We start from the raw sequence: 20,541 nt of genomic DNA on the forward strand, positions 1-20,541 counted from the left end.
AAACTTCCCGACATAAATGTGTATATATATTGCTGCCCGATAAACGGGCTTGTGAGAATACCTGAGCTGTTTTGTTTCAATAAAGCAACTCGGACGAATTCCGTCTTTGGTCGCGTCAATTCTTTCGACTCGCGTTGGAGCGCAGTTCCTTCATTGGCGCAATTAAAAAAAATATATCTCTGCATTTTCCTCTCCAATACCTCCTCACACTTTATACACACACCGGCCCATGTTTACATATACACACACACACACACACACACACACACACACACACACACACACACACACACACACACACACACACATACACACACACGTACATCGAGACACATACATACACACACACACACACACACACACACACACACACACACACACACACACACACACACACACACACACACACATATACACATATGCAAATATGTATACACATATGTATCCACATATACGCACATTATACACATATATACATACACACACACATACACACACACACACACACACACACACACACACACACACACACACACACACACACATACACATACAACAACAACATGCATTTTAAGGCCATTTTCCCTGCTAGAGCGGGGGTTAGCCTACATACACATACACACACATATATACATACGCACGCGCACACACACACATATGCACGCGCGCGCACACACACACACACACACACACACACACACACACACACACACACACACACACACACACACACACACACACACACACGTACACACACACGTACACACACACACGTACACACACACACACGTACAGATGTCCCACATCCCACATCCCACATCCCACATGTATATACATGTTTAAAGTGTACGTGCCCTTCCCCCCTCCCCCACCCGGCAACGCTGGGTACTTCTGCTGGTAACTAATAAAATAAAAACGAAGAAATATCTCTCGGTTTCATGAAACTCGGTGGAATTGGATGAAATTCGCTCGGTGAATTCACTCGGTGTATTCGGTTCGGCTCGGTTCACTCGGTTTAAAGAAAAAGCGATAATGTCGACATGTTGCTGTCTGTGTCATGTTGGGCGGTGATATGGTGGTGGAATATTCGAAAAAGATTTCCTGAACCATATTTTACTTCCGGCTAATAATGTTGAATGAAATAAAAACGAAGAAATATATGTCGTTTTGTGACGACTGTCATCAAAAGTAAACGGTGAATTCACTCGGTTTATTCGGTTCGGCTCGGTTCACTCGGTTTAAAGAAAAACCGATAATGTCGACATGTTGCCGTCTGTCATGTTGGGCGGTGTATGATACATGTTGGGCGGTGTATGATACATGTTGGGCGGTGTATGATACATATTGGGCGTTGTTGGCGGTGGGCGGTGATATGGTGTATTTTAAAAAATATATCTCTGCATTTTCCCGCGTTGCTGACACCTAGTCCAAAACCATCGATAAAAATGAAATCATATGGTGAGTTAGATTGGAGATAAAGGCGTGAGAGAGACTCAATGGCCTTGAAGTTACAGGCGTTTGAGAATTCATTTCGTTCTATAAACGGAAACTTTCATCGGATTTTCTTCCCGTTTTTTCTCAACCGAGTCTAAAACTATGTTAGCGACTGTGAAAAATGAAATGATATATCGAATTTGATTTGAAATAAAACTGGGAGAGAGAGCAAGACACCACGGGCCTACAAAACAGGCCTCAAAGCTATGCGAGTTAATAAAATGGAATGGTGGATATTTGTTTATATGAAGTGAAGGCTCTCCCAGAATGGGTGGAGCTATGGGTGGAGCGACTCTGCAAACCGAGTAAGCCACACCCAGGACAGACGCCCAACAGACAGACAGACAGAATCATCTACGGCGATTATAATAGAGATATATATATATATATATATATATATATATATATATATATATATATATATATATATATATATATATATATATATATATATATATATATATATATATATATACATATATATATATATATGTCATTAATGTGATTCCATACCATCAGTGGTGAACCGCCATTAAGGTATCCCAATATCCCATCCAGCTATCGCTGCAACTTAATGGGAGCGATAAGCACTGCCTGCCACAAGGTACATTACCTCTGGTATCCACTCATGATATGAACTACTAGTACCCGACTGCAAAGCCGCAATGAGCTGGCGAAGCCAAAGCCTCTTGCCACTATTTTACCCATCACTCTGGCCTGGCATCAGTAGGTTAGGTAGTTGGTAGTAGGTAGGTGTAGTAGGTACCGTACCTAGTTCAAAATGACACCATTTGCATTCTGGATGAGATTAAAATTTATAAAATTTCCTTCTTGATTAATTCGGTGAATTCCGTCTCAACTTCGGATATTTCCGGCCGTGAAAAACTATCCCATACGGCCGCGAGATTTCTAAAAAATAATTCTTCGTCAATTTTAGAATATTTGACGCCGTTTTCAGCGTCTGAAATGTGGTAAAAAGCTTTTTTGAAATATTTTTTCAAATGCTCGAATCTCATTGGTTCTGGTAATTGGTGACGATTTTCGTTGAAGATAACCAGGGCCCGTGCGGGCCCGGGGAACGAGGTTGGTCTTAAAGTATTTTAATCACAAATTATAGGTGCGTAGAGATTGTGAATCAAACAAAGACGGGTGAAACAAACTCCTATTGAACTTTTTTGCAATTTTTTTATGCATACTTCCGCATCCGCAAGATGGCGGCCTCCATTGAGTGATTTGGCTTTTGAAATATTTTTTCAAATGCTCGAATCTCATTGGTTCCGGTAATTGGTGACGATTTTCGTTGAAGATAACCAGGCCCGTGCGGGCCCGGGAACGAGGTTGGTCTTAAAGTATTTTCATTACAAATTAGATGTGCATAAGATTGTGAATCAAACAAAGACGGGTGAAACAAACTCCTATTGAACTTTTCGCAATTTTTTTATGCATACTTCCGCATCCGCAAGATGGCGGCCTCCATTGAGTGATTTGGTTTTTGAAATATTTTTTCAAATGCTCGAATCTCATTGGTTCCGGTAATTGGTGACGATTTTCGTTGAAGATAACCAGGGCCCGTGTGGGCCCGGGGAACGAGGTTGGTCTTGAAGTATTTTAATTACAAATTAGAGGTGCATAAGATTGTGAATCAAAAACAGACGGGTGAAACAAACTCCTATTGAACTTTTTCTCAATTTTTTATGCATACTTCCGCATCCGCAAGATGGCGGCCTCCATTGGGTGATTTGGTGCGTCAAAGCTTGGAATTCTCAAAGGATCCAGCATAATCTGGTTTTTCAACACAATACGTACGCGTTCATTCACAACACCGGCTTAGCCGGCTATGAAGTCGCCTGGATGCGGTTGGGAGTAACCAATCAGAATCTATAATTTCAGTTCTCCAAACTAATGAGCGCACGCCGTGACGTAACCGCCACGTAAGTACGCCTTACCTGCTAAGCTCCAGAGGAGCCATTGCGTCATAATTTAGATCTTAGTTCAGATACTGTCACAAGTGTATGCAAAACTCACAGTTAGCGACCTGGTTTCACCCTTTTTGGGGCTTCATCAGGGCAACGCAGCGAGTCTTGCATACACTTGTGAATCTGAAAACCTTTCGATTATAAACCAGTACCGTATTATATATTATATGAAATTATAGATTCCGATATATATATATCGGTGCTATGTAAAGCAAAGACCAACGACAAATCCAGTTCACGGTTGCATTTCTACCAATCGATTGCCAAGGCAATTCAACAGCTTTCTTCACTTACAGCATGCCCGGGCATGCCCCAGATCCTCAGACAAATAATTTTAAAAATCACTTTCAGAAAAATGTCAGGCCAAGCACAGATGTGCTCTCGTCTACAGTACAACAACAGTGGAATGTGAAGCCATGGTAAGAGTGAAAAATACAACTCCAGCTGTGATAGGTCTTGTGGGTACATACCAATAAAACATTATCCATCAAAGGGGAACAAGGAGTTCCGTTTCACAGTGTTTCAATGCTTAACAGGTTCAGGTACCAATGAATAGTCAACAGCTGGGGGACAAGCACATGAAGGCTGGGGGGGGGATGCCATTTTTGAAGGATGGTGTAAAGCATCATGGAGGTTTATTAACAAATGTTCTGTCCCTAAGTGCATAAAGGAACAGTTCATTAACTATGCCGAGAATTCTGCGGCGGAGCGTTGGCATCGACCCAGTTGGAAGCGAACTGATCTTTCCTCTCGTCTCTGCCTCACACATTCCGAAACTCCTAATTGGACATCCCTTAGCTTCAGCATGATAGGGCTAAAAGGATTCCCAATAATTGGCTCCATCGACAGTATGATCACTCTTAATGCAAGTTTTGTTCACATTGTATTAAAATCCCACCGTTTTGTCTACAAACATTACAGTCAAAAGTGTGACAACTCCAACTATTGAAACTAAGGTGTTTAACCTTCCTCCCATAGTGACAATGGTGGGCTTGTCATCATAATTTAGGCCTGGTGTGGGATTATATCGGTTAAGGTATCTGGCTTGAGATCGTAGGGTCTTGAGTTTGAGCCAATGTCATGCCATTGAAATAACATCAGGTGGGTTGGCTCAACCTGTCATCCTGCCGAGGTGACAAAATGAGTACCGGCTTACTGGCAACAAAGGACACTGCGTCTGCAGCACAGCCGTGCTTCCAGAAATGATGAAACAAGCAGCCACAGGCTGCATAGGAAACAACGATCATAATTTGTACAAACTTCGTTATCGGAGGCAGAATTTCGTTTTGAAAGCTGAAGTTTTCTGGTGCCAGCAGCAGGTGCCGCATGGTGAAGCATGCCACCCCTTTGGGGGAGGGTGATGGGGAGAGGAGGGAAGAGGGGTGATATTCAGCCTGTCTTTCTCTCATATCGAGATTAAAGAACTCATATTGTCTTTTGAGATGGGCGTCAAAGAGGCATCCCATCTGCCAGCATTTGCTAGTGGATGTTAAAGATTCCCCCATGGCCTCCTTCGTGAACAGTAGGTGAGCTATCACTGGCACCATGACCAAATTACAAATCCCTGCCCTAACCAGCAGAGGGCATTGCGTCAGCTGTAAAGCCACGCCCTCAGCCAATAATGCTACCCCGCAGCCTTGTGCTGCATATGAAGAAGAAGAAGTGTCATTTGAGACGGTAGACTTTTGAATCCAAAAGATGACTACAGAGACTCTGTCAGCATATCAAATGGGATTTGATTGTTAAATGCTTGGAAATCAAAATGTTAGTGATCGATACCTTGATACTAATACTCAAGCGTTGAATTGCAAATCCAGCAAAAACATACAGAACATATTTAGTGTTGTAACTTTATTTGAAGTGTAACCAAAGAATGACGCAAGTAAAATAAAACAATAACGAAATGAATAAATATTTGGAAATAAGCGTGAAAATGGAAAAACTTGAAAACAAAGCCAGATGTTGATTAGGAGCAGAGCCCTTCATGGCTCCACATTCGGAATGCTTTCCAAAGGGGTCTTTGTGATATCACATAGGGACACGAGAGAATGCCTTTGGCATGGGGGGAAGAGGGTTGGGGATGTTTGTGTGAGGAGTGGTTGGAGGGGGAGATTGGCAATGGTGCTGCACCCACCCATTATTACAAAGGAATCGTATTGTCAGGTAACTTATCACGTGACAAATGCATGTTACCACTAAACAACACTTCTAGACGACTCCTCTAAATGACAACTCCTCCAAATGACACAACTCCAAACGACTCCTCTAAATGGCACGGCTCCTCTAAATGGCACGGCTCCTCTAAATGGCACGGCTCCTCTAAATGGCACGGCTCCTCTAAATGGCACGGCTCCTCTAAATGGCACGGCTCCTCTAAATGGCACGACTCCTCTAAATGGCACGACTCCTCTAAATGGCACGACTCCTCTAAATGGCACGACTCCTCTAAATGGCACGACTCCTCTAAATGGCACGACTCCTCTAAATGGCATGACTCCTCTAAATGGCACGACTCCTCTAAATGGCACGACTCCTCTAAATGGCACGACTCCTCTAAATGGCACGACTCCTCTAAATGGCACGACTCCTCTAAATGGCACGACTCCTCTAAATGGCACGACTCCTCTAAATGGCACGACTCCTCTAAATGGCACGACTCCTCTAAATGGCACGACTCCTCTAAATGGCACGACTCCTCTAAATGACACGACTCCTCTAAATGGCACGACTCCTCTAAATGGCACAACTCCAAACAACTCCTCTAAATGACACGACTCCTCTAAATGACACAACAACTCCAAACGAATCCTCTAAATGACACAACTCAAAACGACTCGTCTTAATGGCACGACTCCTCTAAATGACACAACAACTCCAAACGACTCCTCTAAATGGCACGACTCCTCTAAATGGCGCGACTCCTCTAAATGGCACGACTCCTCTAAATGGCACGACTCCTCTAAATGGCACGACTCCTCTAAATGGCACGAATCCTCTAAATGGCACGACTCCTCTAAATGGCACGACTCCTCTAAATGGCACGACTCCTCTAAATGGCACGACTCCTCTAAATGGCACAACTCCAAACAACTCCTCTAAATGACACGACTCCTCTAAATGACACAACAACTCCAAACGAATCCTCTAAATGACACAACTCAAAACGACTCGTCTTAATGGCACGACTCCTCTAAATGACACAACAACTCCAAACGACTCCTCTAAATGGCACGACTCCTCTAAATGGCGCGACTCCTCTAAATGGCACGACTCCTCTAAATGGCACGACTCCTCTAAATGGCACGACTCCTCTAAATGGCGCGACTCCTCTAAATGGCGCGACTCCTCTAAATGGCGCGACTCCTCTAAATGGCACGACTCCTCTAAATGGCACGACTCCTCTAAATGGCACGACTCCTCTAAATGGCACGAATCCTCTAAATGGCACGACTCCTCTAAATGGCACGACTCCTCTAAATGGCACGACTCCTCTAAATGGCACGACTCCTCTAAATGACATAACTCCAAATGTCTTGTCAAAATGACACGTCTCCTCTAAATGACACAACAACTCCAAACGACTCCTCTAGATGACATGACACCTCAAAATGACACAACCACTCCAAATGACTCCTCTAAATGACACGACTCCAAAGGACTCCTCTAAATGACACACCTCCAAACGACTCCGCTAAATGACACGACTCTTCTAAATGACACACCTCCAAATGACACTTCTAAATGACATGACTCCTCTAAATGACACACCTCCAAACGATGCCTCTAAATGACACGATTCCTCTAAATGACACAACACCTCAACACCTTCAAATGACTCCTCTAAATGACACACCTCCAAAGAACTCCTCTAAATGACACACCTCCAAAGGATTCCTCTAAATGACACACCTCCAAAGGACTCCTCTAAATGACACACCTCTAAAGGACTCCTCTAAATGACACACCTCTAAAGGACTCCTCTAAATGACACACCTCCAAAGGACTCCTCTAAATGACACACCTCAAAAGGACTCCTCTAAATGACACCTCCAAACCACACGACTCCTCTAAATGACACAACAACTCCACACAGCTCCTCTAAATGGCACGACTCCTCAAAATGACACAACACCTCAACACCTCCAAACGACTCCTCAAAATGAAACACCTCCAAAGGTCTCCACCAAATGACACCTCCAAACTACATTATTCATATCATCTGTATTTCAAGTTCAACTTACTTTCTCCACATGAGGTACCTGAATGTGTCCCTTTTGTTTAATAATTTTGCGACAATGTAGGTACACAGTGCTTACCCGAGCCAGAGATGAATAATAGAGGCGAAATCCAGGCTTGGCGGCCAGGTATTGATCCGAATGGAACCGAATAAGCACCCGATTGGACCTGGATACCTGCCGCCCAGGTGGCACACGGCTTCCACACCAACGGCCTCGTGGGATTGTCGCCCCCTCTGTGATGTCCAACACATCCACATAGTCGTATCTACAAGCAAGAAATGGACACGGTGTTCAAAGTTCAACGCCATTGTTGAGGATATGAGTCTTGTCCAAAACCTCGTGACTGCACACAGTTGCCCCCACCGCCCCTCCCCCCCCCCCCCCCCCTAGTGCCGGGTAGTGATGATTTTCCTTAACATCTGCTAGCTTCGAAGTAGAGGTGATGCAATTTGCTTTTGCTCATGGTCTCCAGTTGTTTTTGGCAGCCTTTACACTTCAGAACTTGGTGAATGTCAAAAAGTATAGATCATGATGTTAAAGATTATTAACTTCGTGTTGCTTTAATTTATAACCCGAATCAATAACAAGGCGATTGTAAAAGTCCTCAGTTGTTTACTTACATTCCATTCATTTATTCCTCTTTTTTTCTCCCATCTTTGGCAACACATCCCTTTCTGTCTGTTGCTACACTTCCCTCCAGGCCACTGAAGTAGCTGCCAAACACCACAAGTCACTTTTACTTCTTTATAACCACATGTCTCACTCTGGTATGTAACAGTCTCTGCAGTTTCATGCCAGTTGTCTCAAGTGTGGTCACTTGTTTGCAAATCCCTTTTAATCAACATCAAAGAGCATCTCGAGAACTTCCATAAAGCCATGACACCTGATCATCGAGGCAAGAATCCTGGTATTCCTGTTCAATCGATCAACTTTTCATCATTCCAGTTGAACAGCTTTTGAAAGCCATTTTCTCCAAGCTCCACAAACTCCTTCGATGCCAGGTAGAGGAAATGGGTGAAATGGAACGTCCCCTCTTCCAGCTATTCTTGGCCAATGATATTAAGTATCACCAACACATTGGCACTTAATATCATTAACCCACAACAGCTGCTAGATGGGACGTCACAAACTCCAAATCCACCCTAGAGTGTGTGGCTGTGTCGTGTGTCAGTTTCTTTCTCTTTCTTTCTTTCTCTGTCTCTTTCTCTTTCTTTCTTTCTCTCTCTCATCACACTGGGTAGTTTTCCATTGCCTTTCCAGCAGTTGTAAAGCCGGGCAGGAATTTGGAAGTTGGCCAGGGTGCTTGCTCAAAATGGTCTACACTCTTTCAAAAGACAAGGTAGGATCTGTAGTAGGCAACGTTGGCACACGGGACCCCAGACTAGCGGCACATCAGAGGGACACATCACATTCATCGACGTGACAAGTTGATCGAGAACTACAAATCTGACTGTTCATAGCCAGTTCAGGAATCGAACCCAGACTCTACAGCTCAAAGGCAAGTGCGTTCCCTCTATTCGTCTAAACCTTTTAAACAGCCATCTCTTAGCAAGTTCGGGCTTTTCAAACTCACACTTTCAAATCCACACACACCACCTGGAACTAGCTGGCGAGTGTATGTGTGCTGGTTTGTGTGTGTGTGTTGGGAATAATCGTCGGGGATAAAGTAAGGAGTAGTAGTCGTTTGCAAGGCCCAGAGAGGCAAACACAAGACAAGAGACATCTAAAACTCCGTGATGTCTGCGCCAAGTACTACCCAGCCAGCGACTATACCTGCACACTCCATGCTCTGGTTCTTCAAGACCGAAGCGCTCGTCGAAGGCAATGCGGATGCGCGCCCCTGGTTTGGCGACGAGACGCCATGCCAGACTCATTCCCCGTGGATACGATTGTGGGAAATGCGGACTCTGCAGGAACCCATCGCCAAGGACGTACACGGTCTCTTCATTACTGATCTCTGTGGTGGCGAGGAGGGAGGTGGGTGAGACAGAGAGGGCATCAGGGTACACACGTTCATGGGAAAGTCTGGTGGGGCGATTGGCGGGCGTGTGCATCTGAAGGACACCAAATCCCTTGTGTTTCTTCCAGGCCTCAGTGACCTCGGTGCTAAACAAGTTTCCCATCCAGTCTTGTACACGTGCGGGCCTGATGAAGGACATCCCGAATGGAGTTTCACAAGTTCTGCTGAAGTAGTGCTGTGGCTAAGAAAACACATTTTGCAGTTTAATTAAACAATCTCAAGACAAACTAGAACGGCACTAGGTAGAGCACACACCTCCGCCAGGCTGAACAGTTTACGCTTTGTATCCACTGATAGGCCGGATCTGGATTCGGACCTGAAAAAAATCGAATCGGCTTGTTCTTGTCACCTAAACAACTCATCCACCAAGTTTTGTCATAATCCGGCCATAACTTTTTGAAATATCATGTTATATCTCGCTTGCGGCCCAATCGCTCAATGGTGAAGAATCACTTATAAAATTAAAAAATTCGAGTATCTGGATCCAAATCAGAATCTTCACCAAAATTGAATCAACTCGTCCTCGTCGCACACCGAACCTGTCCACCAAATTTTGTCCGAATCCGTCCACAACTTTTTGAGATATCCTGTTCACAGCCAAACGGACTGACAGACAAACAGACAGGGGTGAAAACATAACCTGCGCCTACCTTTCATTTGTCCAACTGACCGATTAAACGGATTTATTAATTTTTTTGGTGACCAATATGTCATTGGACAATGGACCTGTTATTGTTCTCATGTCAAATGAAAATAAAATGGACAAATGAACACATTGTATGGGAATTGAACCTGGGAGCCCATGATCATGACCTAAGGTGTGCTCATGAAAACAACAAATGGCTGAACTGATAAATTAACTCATTCAAAGGGAAGACATACCTATTTGTCCATTGTAATGATGGCTCTGAAGATTTGAGCTTGTCCTGATGACTTTGAGCTGTCCAGCATGGGTTCGATTCGGTCCGATCGGTGCTTCGCACGCAGGGCGTTGGATCGTCCCTCGGATGGATGTTAAGCTGGGCGTCCCATCTGCTAGCATTAGCCAGTGGACGTTAAAGATCTCAAGGGCTCCTTCATGAAGAGTATGTGAGTCATCGCCGGCATCCTGAACAAATTTGCCAAATTTCTTTCCGAACCTTCAGGGGGCACTGCATCAGCGACACAACAGTGCTCCCCAGTAATGATGCTAAGAGCAGTCACGTGCCGGGACCGAGAAAAAAACATCCATTGGGATGAATAGACCCTAGTTATTTAATTAATACATATCCTAATTAAATACTTATTTTTCCATATATTTTAATATTAATTAATTTCCTGATTTCCTCCCGTTTAAATTTTTTAAAATTAATTTGTGCTACTGTATTCCCTCATCTTCTTCTTCATATCTCAGAACTCCCTTTGCTATTTGACCCTTGACCTTTCACAGCTCATCTTCCATGCGGTCCCTTAGATATTATTGACCTCTGCCCAAGACCAAGAGTCTAAGTCTAAGACGATCTCCGCACCCACATTTAACACTTGATCTTGCACCCAGGCCCTTTCATCTTTGACCCCTGACCTCTGTCGCAGTCCCTTTCCCTGCATTCCTCGCACCCTTTTCCCACCCTTATTTTCCGATAGGTCAGCAACACCTTGTTCCCCACTGCGGGGGCCACCAATCAGGCCATGTAGACCAACAAGGTCGTCCACCTTGCGAGGTTTTGCACATTTGAGCCGAACTATGGTGTACACCCCCGAACTATGGTATACACCCCCGAACTATGGTATACACACCGGAACTATGGTATACACCCCCGAACAATGGTGTACACCCCCGAACTATGGTGTACACCCCCGAACTATGGTGTACACTCCCGAACTATGGTATACACCCCCGAACTATGGTATACTCCCCCGAACTATGGTATACACCCCCGAACTATGGTGTACACCCCCCGAACTATGGTGTACACCCCCGAACTATGGTGTACACCCCCGAACTATGGTGTACACCCCCGAACTATGGTGTACACCCCCGAACTATGGTATACAACCCCGAACTATGGTATACAACCCCGAACTATGGTATACACACCGGAACTATGGTATACACCCCCGAACTATGGTATACACTCCCGAACTATGGTATACACCCCCGAACTATGGTATACACCCCCGAACTATGGTATACACCCCCGAACTATGGTATACACCCCCGAACTATGGTATGCACCCCCAAACAATGGTGTACACCCCCGAACTATGGTATACACCCCCGAACTATGGTGTACACCCCCGAACTATGGTGTACACCCCCGAACTATGGCGTACACCCCCGAACTATGGCATACACCCGCGAACTATGGCGTACACCCCCGAACTATGGCGTACACCCCCGAACTATGGCGTACACCCCCCGAACTATGGCGTACACCCCCCGAACTATGGTGTACACCCCCGAACTATGGTGTACACCCCCGAACTATGGTATACACCCCCGAACTATGGTGTACACCCCCGAACTATGGTGTACACCCCCGAACTATGGTATACACCCCCTAACTATGGTATACACCCCCTAACTATGGTATACACCCCCGAACTATGGTGTACACCCCCGAACTATGGTATACACCCCCTAACTATGGTATACACCCCCTAACTATGGTATACACCCCCTAACTATGGTATACACCCCATAACTATGGTATACACCCCCTAACTATGGTATACACCCCCGAACTATGGTATACACCCCCGAACTATAGTATACACCCCCGAACTATAGTATACACCCCCTAACTATGGTATACACCCCCAAACTATAGTATACACCCCCGAACTATAGTATACACCCCCGAACGATAGTATACACCCCCGAACTATAGTATAAACCACATAACTATGGTGTACACCCCCGAACAATGTTCCGATTCAATCCGATCCCATATTAACACAGACACGTTTCCATTGGCACTTGCAGGCCAGACTCGGGGCCAAGGCGAACCTGCCAAGCGCCACACGGACCCGTGGACCCCGAACCGGCGCAAGTATGAATGGGGTTGTGTCATGGCCGTTAAGCCGGTTGTCCCGCCTGCTAGCACATTATGCCATAGGCCCCCCTACATCGAAATCTGCGCTCGTGTTGGCCGAGACCTCGACGCGGAGTAACTACGTCATCGGGTGAGCATGACGACACCTTTCACTACAAGACACCACCAGCTTTTCGGTAAAATTGCGCCTTTTCCAGGACATTAGGCTACAAGTTATTGTAAAACAAAATGTCCTGAAAACGACGAAGAAATAGCAAATTGTGCGGATTTACATCGAATTCCCGGTGGCACGTGAGCGTACAAGATGATCAGGCAGCATGGCGCCACCAGGTGCACAGGTAGAGGATGAGTGTGTTCATTTACCCATCGCCCCCACGCGCACAGGTAAGCTATCTAGGTAGAGCGCATACGAGCCCCGTTCGTGTGCCCCCCACTTACCGTTACGAGGTTTCCCCGCGCTGCTCATAACCTGCGCGTAATCCCCGTGCCCGAGGATCGTATCACCTGCCCGTACGTGCAGCCCAGCCAGCGCCAGCAGCGAGGTAACCTGGACGAGACGACGCGCGGCCATGCTGTCCGTCCTGCCCCCTGCGGGATGCTCAGCGCGGCGCGTCGTCGCTCATCGGCGCAGAGCGAGGCAGCCGCGCCCGGGATGAAACGCCGCGGTTTGTTTAGCCCTTCGGTCGAGATCCGATCGGGGGTTGGGAGCGGGGCCGAGTGGGAGGAGAGAAGGTCCGGGTCTATTTGCAGCTCGCCGAGTCGGCTCTCGGTGGCAGGCAGGTCCGAGCAGGCAATATATGCGGCATTCCGGGCGCACGCCTTTCCCTCTGTCCGTGTCTCTCCCCGTGCGCTGCTTGGCCCGGGATACCCACTGGCTCCGAGCCAGGACCAGGAGCTCGAGCCGAGCCGCGCGACGCCCGAGCACCGGTCGCCCGTGACCCGGCGGCGCTCGAAGCGCGACCTCTAGCTGCGGCGGTCGTTGCCTCCGGAGGGTCTCGCACGTCGGAGAGGAAACCCCCGCGCGACCCTCCGGTACACCCGAAGCCTTCGATGGAAGAAGCCGCGTGCACCACCTGGGGGCGTCGTTCCTGTGGGCGCGGCTGATAGCGCAGCGTCCCGCGTATAGATCAAGGTGGGAATTTGGTCAAAGTACCGGCGCACAATGACCGACTCTTTTCGAAAAGTAAAAAATTCGCCGTCTGCGAACACAGAGGACAACCGGCTTAACATCCGCCGAAGCAGGACCTGCCCGCGAAGCACCTGGGTTACAGTTTATCGTCGGAATGAGAATGGAACTCCAACTGTTGGACCAAACAAGCCGAGACAAAAACACAAACGATATCAGAGCTCCCAACAAACCTTCAGGCGAGTTATGCCATGAGTGATGAGCTTTCACATATATACACTGACGGGTGTGGGTGGACGAGGAGAGGAGTGAGGGGGTGGGGGCAAAAGGGTTCAAGGGGAGATATAAATGATATAATTATCTCAAACTAGATTCTCCGATTAATCAATCATCATGAAAATAATTAATTATAAATCGATAACCACTTCAATAACTTAAACACCAAGGCATGTGAGGGTTTAATAAAGTGTGAATAGGGGTGTGCAAATGGATAAGATTTTGTTGACAAGTCTGATGTCACCGCCCATAGGACACATGGTATGGCAGCCATATTGGATTAAAGGGAAAAAATTGGAGATCTTCTTCTCCAAAACCATTCAACGTCAAAAATGGGAAATTTGGCATCATATATATTGTTATGTGTGTGGAGAGTAGGTAATGAAATACCTTAGTCGAGATAGAATTGTGTACGTTTAGCACGTCCACGGACTTAGACGGATGCCGTAACACCACCGTAAGACTCCGTAAGGCCATCTTAACCATCCGCAAGGATTCTCCCTCTCCTTGGACTCTCTGGGCAGCGGGTGCTCCGTCCATGGCTCTCCTGGATAGGTCTTGCCCCCTTAGAAGTCAGCAGCAGAATGAGGAGAGAGTGTATGTTTAGCACGTCCACGGACGTCCACGGATGTTCTTTCTACGGCAGCGTTGCGATTTTTTGAGCAAAATCGTGAACACCCGGGAGAGGATTTTGCTTGACCGTGACCGATTCACAGCGGTTTATTACGGTTTAGTATGGACTGCTATGGCTTCGTTGTGGATATACACGGCGGAGATACGGTGCCTCTACGTTTGCTTGCGGTTCCTTACGGTTCCCGGCCCAGAATATAAAAACGGGCCCCCCCCCCCCGCTCTCCCCTCATTCTGCTGCTGACTTCCAAGGGGGCAAGACCTATCCAGAAGAGCCATGGACGGAGCACCCGCTGCCCAGAGAGTCCAAGGAGAGGGAGAATCCTTGCTGATGGTTAAGATGGCCTTACGGAGTCTTACGGTGGTGTTACGACAGTTGCGGAAGCGTTGAGGAGGCGTTGAGGAAGCGTTGCGGTCTAGATTTCCGTAGCACTGTCGTAATTGTCTTACGAGAGTTTTGGTCTGGACCAAAACTCTCGTAAGAAACTACGACCCCTCCCGGACGCTTAAGGATCCATACGAATGCTCCAGGAAGCGTTGAGGATGTCCCAGGTGCCACAAGGAATGCTCCCGGTTGTGCACGATTTTTTTTTCGCCGCAACGCCGCCATAAACGTCGTAACGACCCCGTAAGGCCGGTGTGAGGGGGGTTTAAGTTAGGGCCAGATGTCCATGTAAGCATTTATGTGTCTCCATGCGAGGGGTGGAGCTATGTGAATTAGTTAGGGCATAAGGATAAATTCCCAGTGTGTAACTGCCTCTGTGATTTTTTTCCCTTTGTTCTTATAAAATTTACTCGACCACCCAACCATTCGGCACATAATCAAAACAACAATCGCCGACGGTACCCAGATACTACAACCCCGCCCAGCCGAATCTTCTCGAAGGGCGTCAAGGAATATTTGGGGGACAGAGCAAGGAATTTTTGCGACCTGTAGGAATATTTGGGGGACAGAGCACAGAGAGAGCTGGGGGAGCAAGGCCGGAGAGCAGTCGGTAGAAGACAAAGACCACCAACCTGCTTGTGGTGAGTGAGTGAAAGGCCCTCGGAGTTAGCTTCATCGCAGGAGATTCCAATGATTCTGAAAGCTTTGGTTTTAACAGCGTGAAGATGAGCTAGGTGTGAGGCAGGAGCACCGGCCCAGAGGGGAGAACAGTGTTCCATTGAGCTGCGGATGAAAGCCTTGCATGTGGTGAGGAGCTCAGGTGTGCCAAGAAAGGACTTCGCACAATGGAGGATGCCCAGTCGGCGACTGGCTTTGGAGGCCAGCTTGGAAATGTGGTTTTCCTAGGAAAGATCATGGCAGATAGAGAGACCCAAAAGCTCGAGTGACAGAACTTCTTGGAGAGGATTGTTGAGAAAGTAGATGGGAGGGTTGTCCAGTCGGTCTTTTCGGAGAGACATATTGAGTGTGAGATTTGTTAGGATTGAAAGACATGTTCCACTTATTTCACGAGTCTGATTTTGTCCAGGTCTGCAGAGAGGGAGGAGGCTGCAGACTGCCGATCGGAGGGATGAGGTATGGAGCGGCAGAGAGTGGAGTCATCAGCAAAGAGATGGAGAGGATTTTCCAGAGTCGGAGAGATCATTGATGAAGATCAGAAAAAGCAAAGGGCCCAGAACACTGCCTTGGAAAACTACAGCCTGAACAGGAAGGGGAGATGAGAGAAAACCATTCAGGGCCACACGTTGACTACGACCAGAGAGGAAGTCCGCAAGCCATGCGTGGAGATTTCCATGGATACCATAGGAGGAGAGTTTGGTGAGCAGAGCAGGGTGCCAGACCGTATCGAAGGCACGTGATATGTCGAGAGAGACAGCTTTGAATTCCTGTTTGGCATTAAGGACCTCCATCCATTGTTGAGACAGTAGAAGCAGCATGTGCAGAGTAGAATGACCTGGTCTGAATCCAAAATGATGATCCGAGATCAAGCCATTGAAGAAGAGGAAGGATTTGATGTCAGAAGCGATGATTGATTCCATGACCTTGCTGATTATTGGGAGCAGGCTGATTGGTCTGTCGTTGCAAGGATCTGTTTTTGCACATTTTTTGTGTAAAGCTGTCATGTTGGCTGATTTCCAAGCTGATGGCAGATGACCTTGAGCAAAAGAGAGGGTGAAAAGAACAGAGAGAGGGTGAGATAGAGCGGCAGAGCAGGATTTTAGGACCTGTGGGCTGATGCCGTCTGGTCCAGTTGCAGAATCAGAATCGAGGTTTGACAAAAACTTCTCCACCTTGTCAGGAGAAACACAGAGTCCAGGAGCAGCTGGGTATGACTGGGTATGGTGGGTACAGAGAGGAACGGGTTTGGGACACAACATTTTGAGGCAAACAAATAGTTGAGGCATTCAGCTTTTTCACATGCGGAGTCAGCTGTGTCGCCATTTGAGGTAAGGGAGGGGATGAAAGGGCAACAAACACCAGAAACAGATTTGACAAGATGCCACCAGGATTTGGAAGAGGGAGACAGGTTTGAGAGTTCAGCCTTGATAGTGGAGAGATATTGTTTCCTGGCTCTCCTGAGGGTGGACACACACTTGTTCCGGGCTTTGTAAAAGGAAATGAGATTTCCTTCCGTTGGATTAGCCTTCCAGGCGGCGAAGGCAAGTTGTTTCAGGGTAACTGCCTCACCACAAGATTTTGTGTACCATGGGCGGGACGAAGGGTATAACAACTCTCCGAACAAGGCTTTCATCCGCAGCTCAATGGAATACTGTTCTCCCCTATGGGCTGGTGCTCCTGCCTCACACCGAGCTCCTCTTCACGCTGTTGAAACCAAAGCTTTCAGAATCATTGGAATCTCCCGCAATTAAGCTAACTCCGAGGGTCTTTCACTCACTCACCGTCGGCAGGTAGGTGGTCTTTCTGTCTTCTACCAACTCCTATCCGGCCTAGCTCCCCCAGCTCTGTCTGTGCTCTGTCCCCCAAATATTCCTACAGGTCGCTCAGGATCTGCCAGCAACCCTCTTCTGGTGTAATTGACAAAATCAAGACTCTCTGCTCACCTTCACCCGTTCATTCCTCTTCACTCCCATCTCTGAAACAAGCTCCCTCACTCTCTTCAATCCCACTCCTCCCTCCAGATCTTTAAAACAGCTGTTCACCACCATCTCTTATCTTTCCCCATCCAAAACCTTGATCTCTTCTACCCCCATTAATTCAAATCCTGGAAGTTCTAGCAGTGTCCATGTTTTTTATACCTCTCCGACCCCCTCCCCCCCCCCACCCCCACCTTCCCATGCCTCGTCGCCACAAGCCCTCTCCCTCCCACAGATGAAGATGTCCCTTTTCTCTGCTTTTGTACTTGTGTGCTTCCCTCTCTCTTCCCATCTTGTCTCCCGCTCCCTTTATTGCATGTTTTGTGTGTCATTTTTTTTTTTGTGAGTGATGTTAGCTCCGACACAAGTCTCGATCTTGTATACAAAAAAAAGAAAAAAGGTGAGGAGCTCAGAGCCATTGCCAGGTTAATGAACCATTGAAGACCATGCGAGAACGGCAGCCTGGTGGCAAAGATGATGTCAGGAAAGCGGCTCGACGGGGCCAATGGACACACCACGACACAACCAAAAAGAGCAGCACATTAACCTTGCCCCCAGCAGCCACACCTGGAGGAGACGGAGCATGACCACTGGCTAGCACCTCCCCACTCCAGGCAGATAAAGGCAGCGATCAGTCAGTGGTGAGTGAGTCTGGTTGGGTCTGGCCTATGGTTCATTAGTAGGTCTGGAGTCTACAAATCTGATCTGGCTGGAGAGTATGAGTCTACGTTTCCTGTGGACAAGTCCACAGTTTGCCGCTCTGGCTGATAGCGGAGTTCCAGTCAGGGAGGTAGATGAGCTGACAAAGGTGCTGACCTGGGTGCTGAATCCGAACATGATGGGAGGAGACCAGTGGATCAGCAATAATCTAGTCCATAACTAAAATAGCTCAACCAGCTATTTTCCCCATTTCCCATTCCATAGTGCAGGAAAGTGAAGGACACGACAGTTGGCACCAATGCTATGTTAATAAGATTGTAATATGTGGGATAATTAGACGGGTTAACTCTGCACTATGTCTCTTTTATATCACAGCACAGGCATACCCTATTGTTTTATGCTGCACCACACAAATACTGTCTTTAGCCCTGCTGTCTTACCTCGTGAATAAACTCTGTATAACTGTACCACATACCTTTCCTCGCTCCCCTGTAAATAATTACTCACAATAATCTTATATTTCCGATCTGCCAGTACATGCCATTTCCTTCATTGGTCTAGTATAGCCTGTACCTAGTGATAGCCAGGACATTTCAGTTCCCACACATTGGATCCAGACTATATCCAGTGTGCACTGGCAGTTCCGCTCGGCTGCATCTGATTAAAATCTAAGGTGAGATCAGTGCACATCGAAGCCACGAACCCGGTTAGAAAGCCACGTCACTCCCAGGTAAATGGTAATTAGACGGAGGACCCTGGAAGATTTTATTTTTTTTGTATACAAGATCGAGGCTCGTGTAAGAGGCATCAATCACAAAAAAACAACAACATTTGGTCGACTAATTGGCATTCTTCACGATTGGATTGATTAGCAACCCGTCGGATGGCAGAGTTATCTATGCTTGGTGGCCTCACGTCTGATAGTCCAGGAGGAAATGAGGCTCCCCCTTGTAGTAGAACCTAAAACACAACTGGAACAATATAATTAACCCATAATCCAATGTGCACCCAGGAACAGACCATCAACAAAACAAGATCTTAAATATCTAGACCTGGTTGCATAAACCATCCTTAAGGACAGATTTGAGGATTTACTTAAGTATTTCCTTAACTTTTCCTTTAAGGACATCCTTAAGTTGAGGATGATTGCATATATGAATATCCTTACGTTTTTCCTTAAATCCTTCTTTAAAGTTAAGGGAGCATCTCCTCACTTCCCCCGCTATGTGTGCATGACCCCTGGCCCGACCAAGCGAGGATGGGGCAGGGAGAATGGGGGTGGGGAGGTTTGGGGACAACAAACACATTTAAATCACATTTAACAGCCAGCAGAGTCTGACTGTCCATCCATCCCCAAACTACTCCTTTAGTTTTGGGGCTAGCCCCGAAAACTTTCTGTGGAATGTTTTGGGTCCCAGCCGGTCTCCTAAGGTGGATGGGAGGTTACATACAATTACGATTTTGATTTTCCTCAATACAATTACGATTTTGAGTTTCCTCAATACAATTATGATTTTGAGTTTCCACCAGTACAAAAATGCTCCCTATGTGTCAGAACAGATTTAAATATTTGTTTACCTCATGAGTGTTTGTAACATTGTATTTTGTTATATCAATGTTATCTTACTATATTCACCAAATGTCTGTCTGTCCATTCGAAGGTACCGCAAAAACGGCTCAACCGATCACAACGATATTTTGGGAGGGTATTCCTGGGACCCCTGGGAGTAAAATAGGCTTTATTGTTTTTCCAATTTTTCAAAGTTTTCCAGTTTTTCCAAACACGATGGAATAATATTTACCGATATGAACAGTGGTGTGGCTTTTATTGAAATTCTACAAATACTGTTTAGATTTTGATGACAATTATGAACCTGCCGCGAATGCGGAAGTGGACAGATGATGGCAATGCGCGGGTTTGATAATATCCAAATACAACCATCATTCAACCAAAAACGGCTCAACCGATCACAACGATATTTTGGGTCTTGATTAGTCTTGTGGTCTTGATTAGCGGCTGCAGTCGTTTGCCGCTGCGTTTGCCGCT

At 46.6% G+C, this 20,541-nt stretch overlaps 1 protein-coding gene across 4 annotated transcripts in view; it reads right to left on the reverse strand.

The window, feature by feature from the left end:
* Positions 1-20,541, reverse strand: part of LOC137437664 (platelet-derived growth factor C) — a 108,639-nt gene that overhangs the window by 61,073 nt on the left and 27,025 nt on the right. For 2 of the 4 annotated variants that reach the window (XM_078766118.1, XM_068132151.2), the window contains exons 1-3: positions 13,202-14,109; positions 9,482-9,665; positions 7,787-7,973 (exon numbers count right to left, since the gene is read on the reverse strand). In XM_078766118.1, coding sequence (XP_078622244.1) covers positions 7,787-7,973; positions 9,482-9,665; positions 13,202-13,334 — 504 coding nt within the window. In that variant the 5' untranslated portion in view covers positions 13,335-14,109. Of the gene's footprint in view, positions 1-7,786; positions 7,974-9,481; positions 9,666-13,201; positions 14,110-20,541 lie in introns of those variants that run through there. The other 2 variants (XM_068132152.2, XM_068132150.2) reach the window with 1 other exon arrangement.

The sequence above is a fragment of the Myxine glutinosa genome, chromosome 12, assembly GCF_964187855.1.
Source record: "Myxine glutinosa chromosome 12, kmMyxGlut1.1, whole genome shotgun sequence".
NCBI classification, from domain to species: Eukaryota; Metazoa; Chordata; class Myxini; order Myxiniformes; family Myxinidae; genus Myxine; species Myxine glutinosa.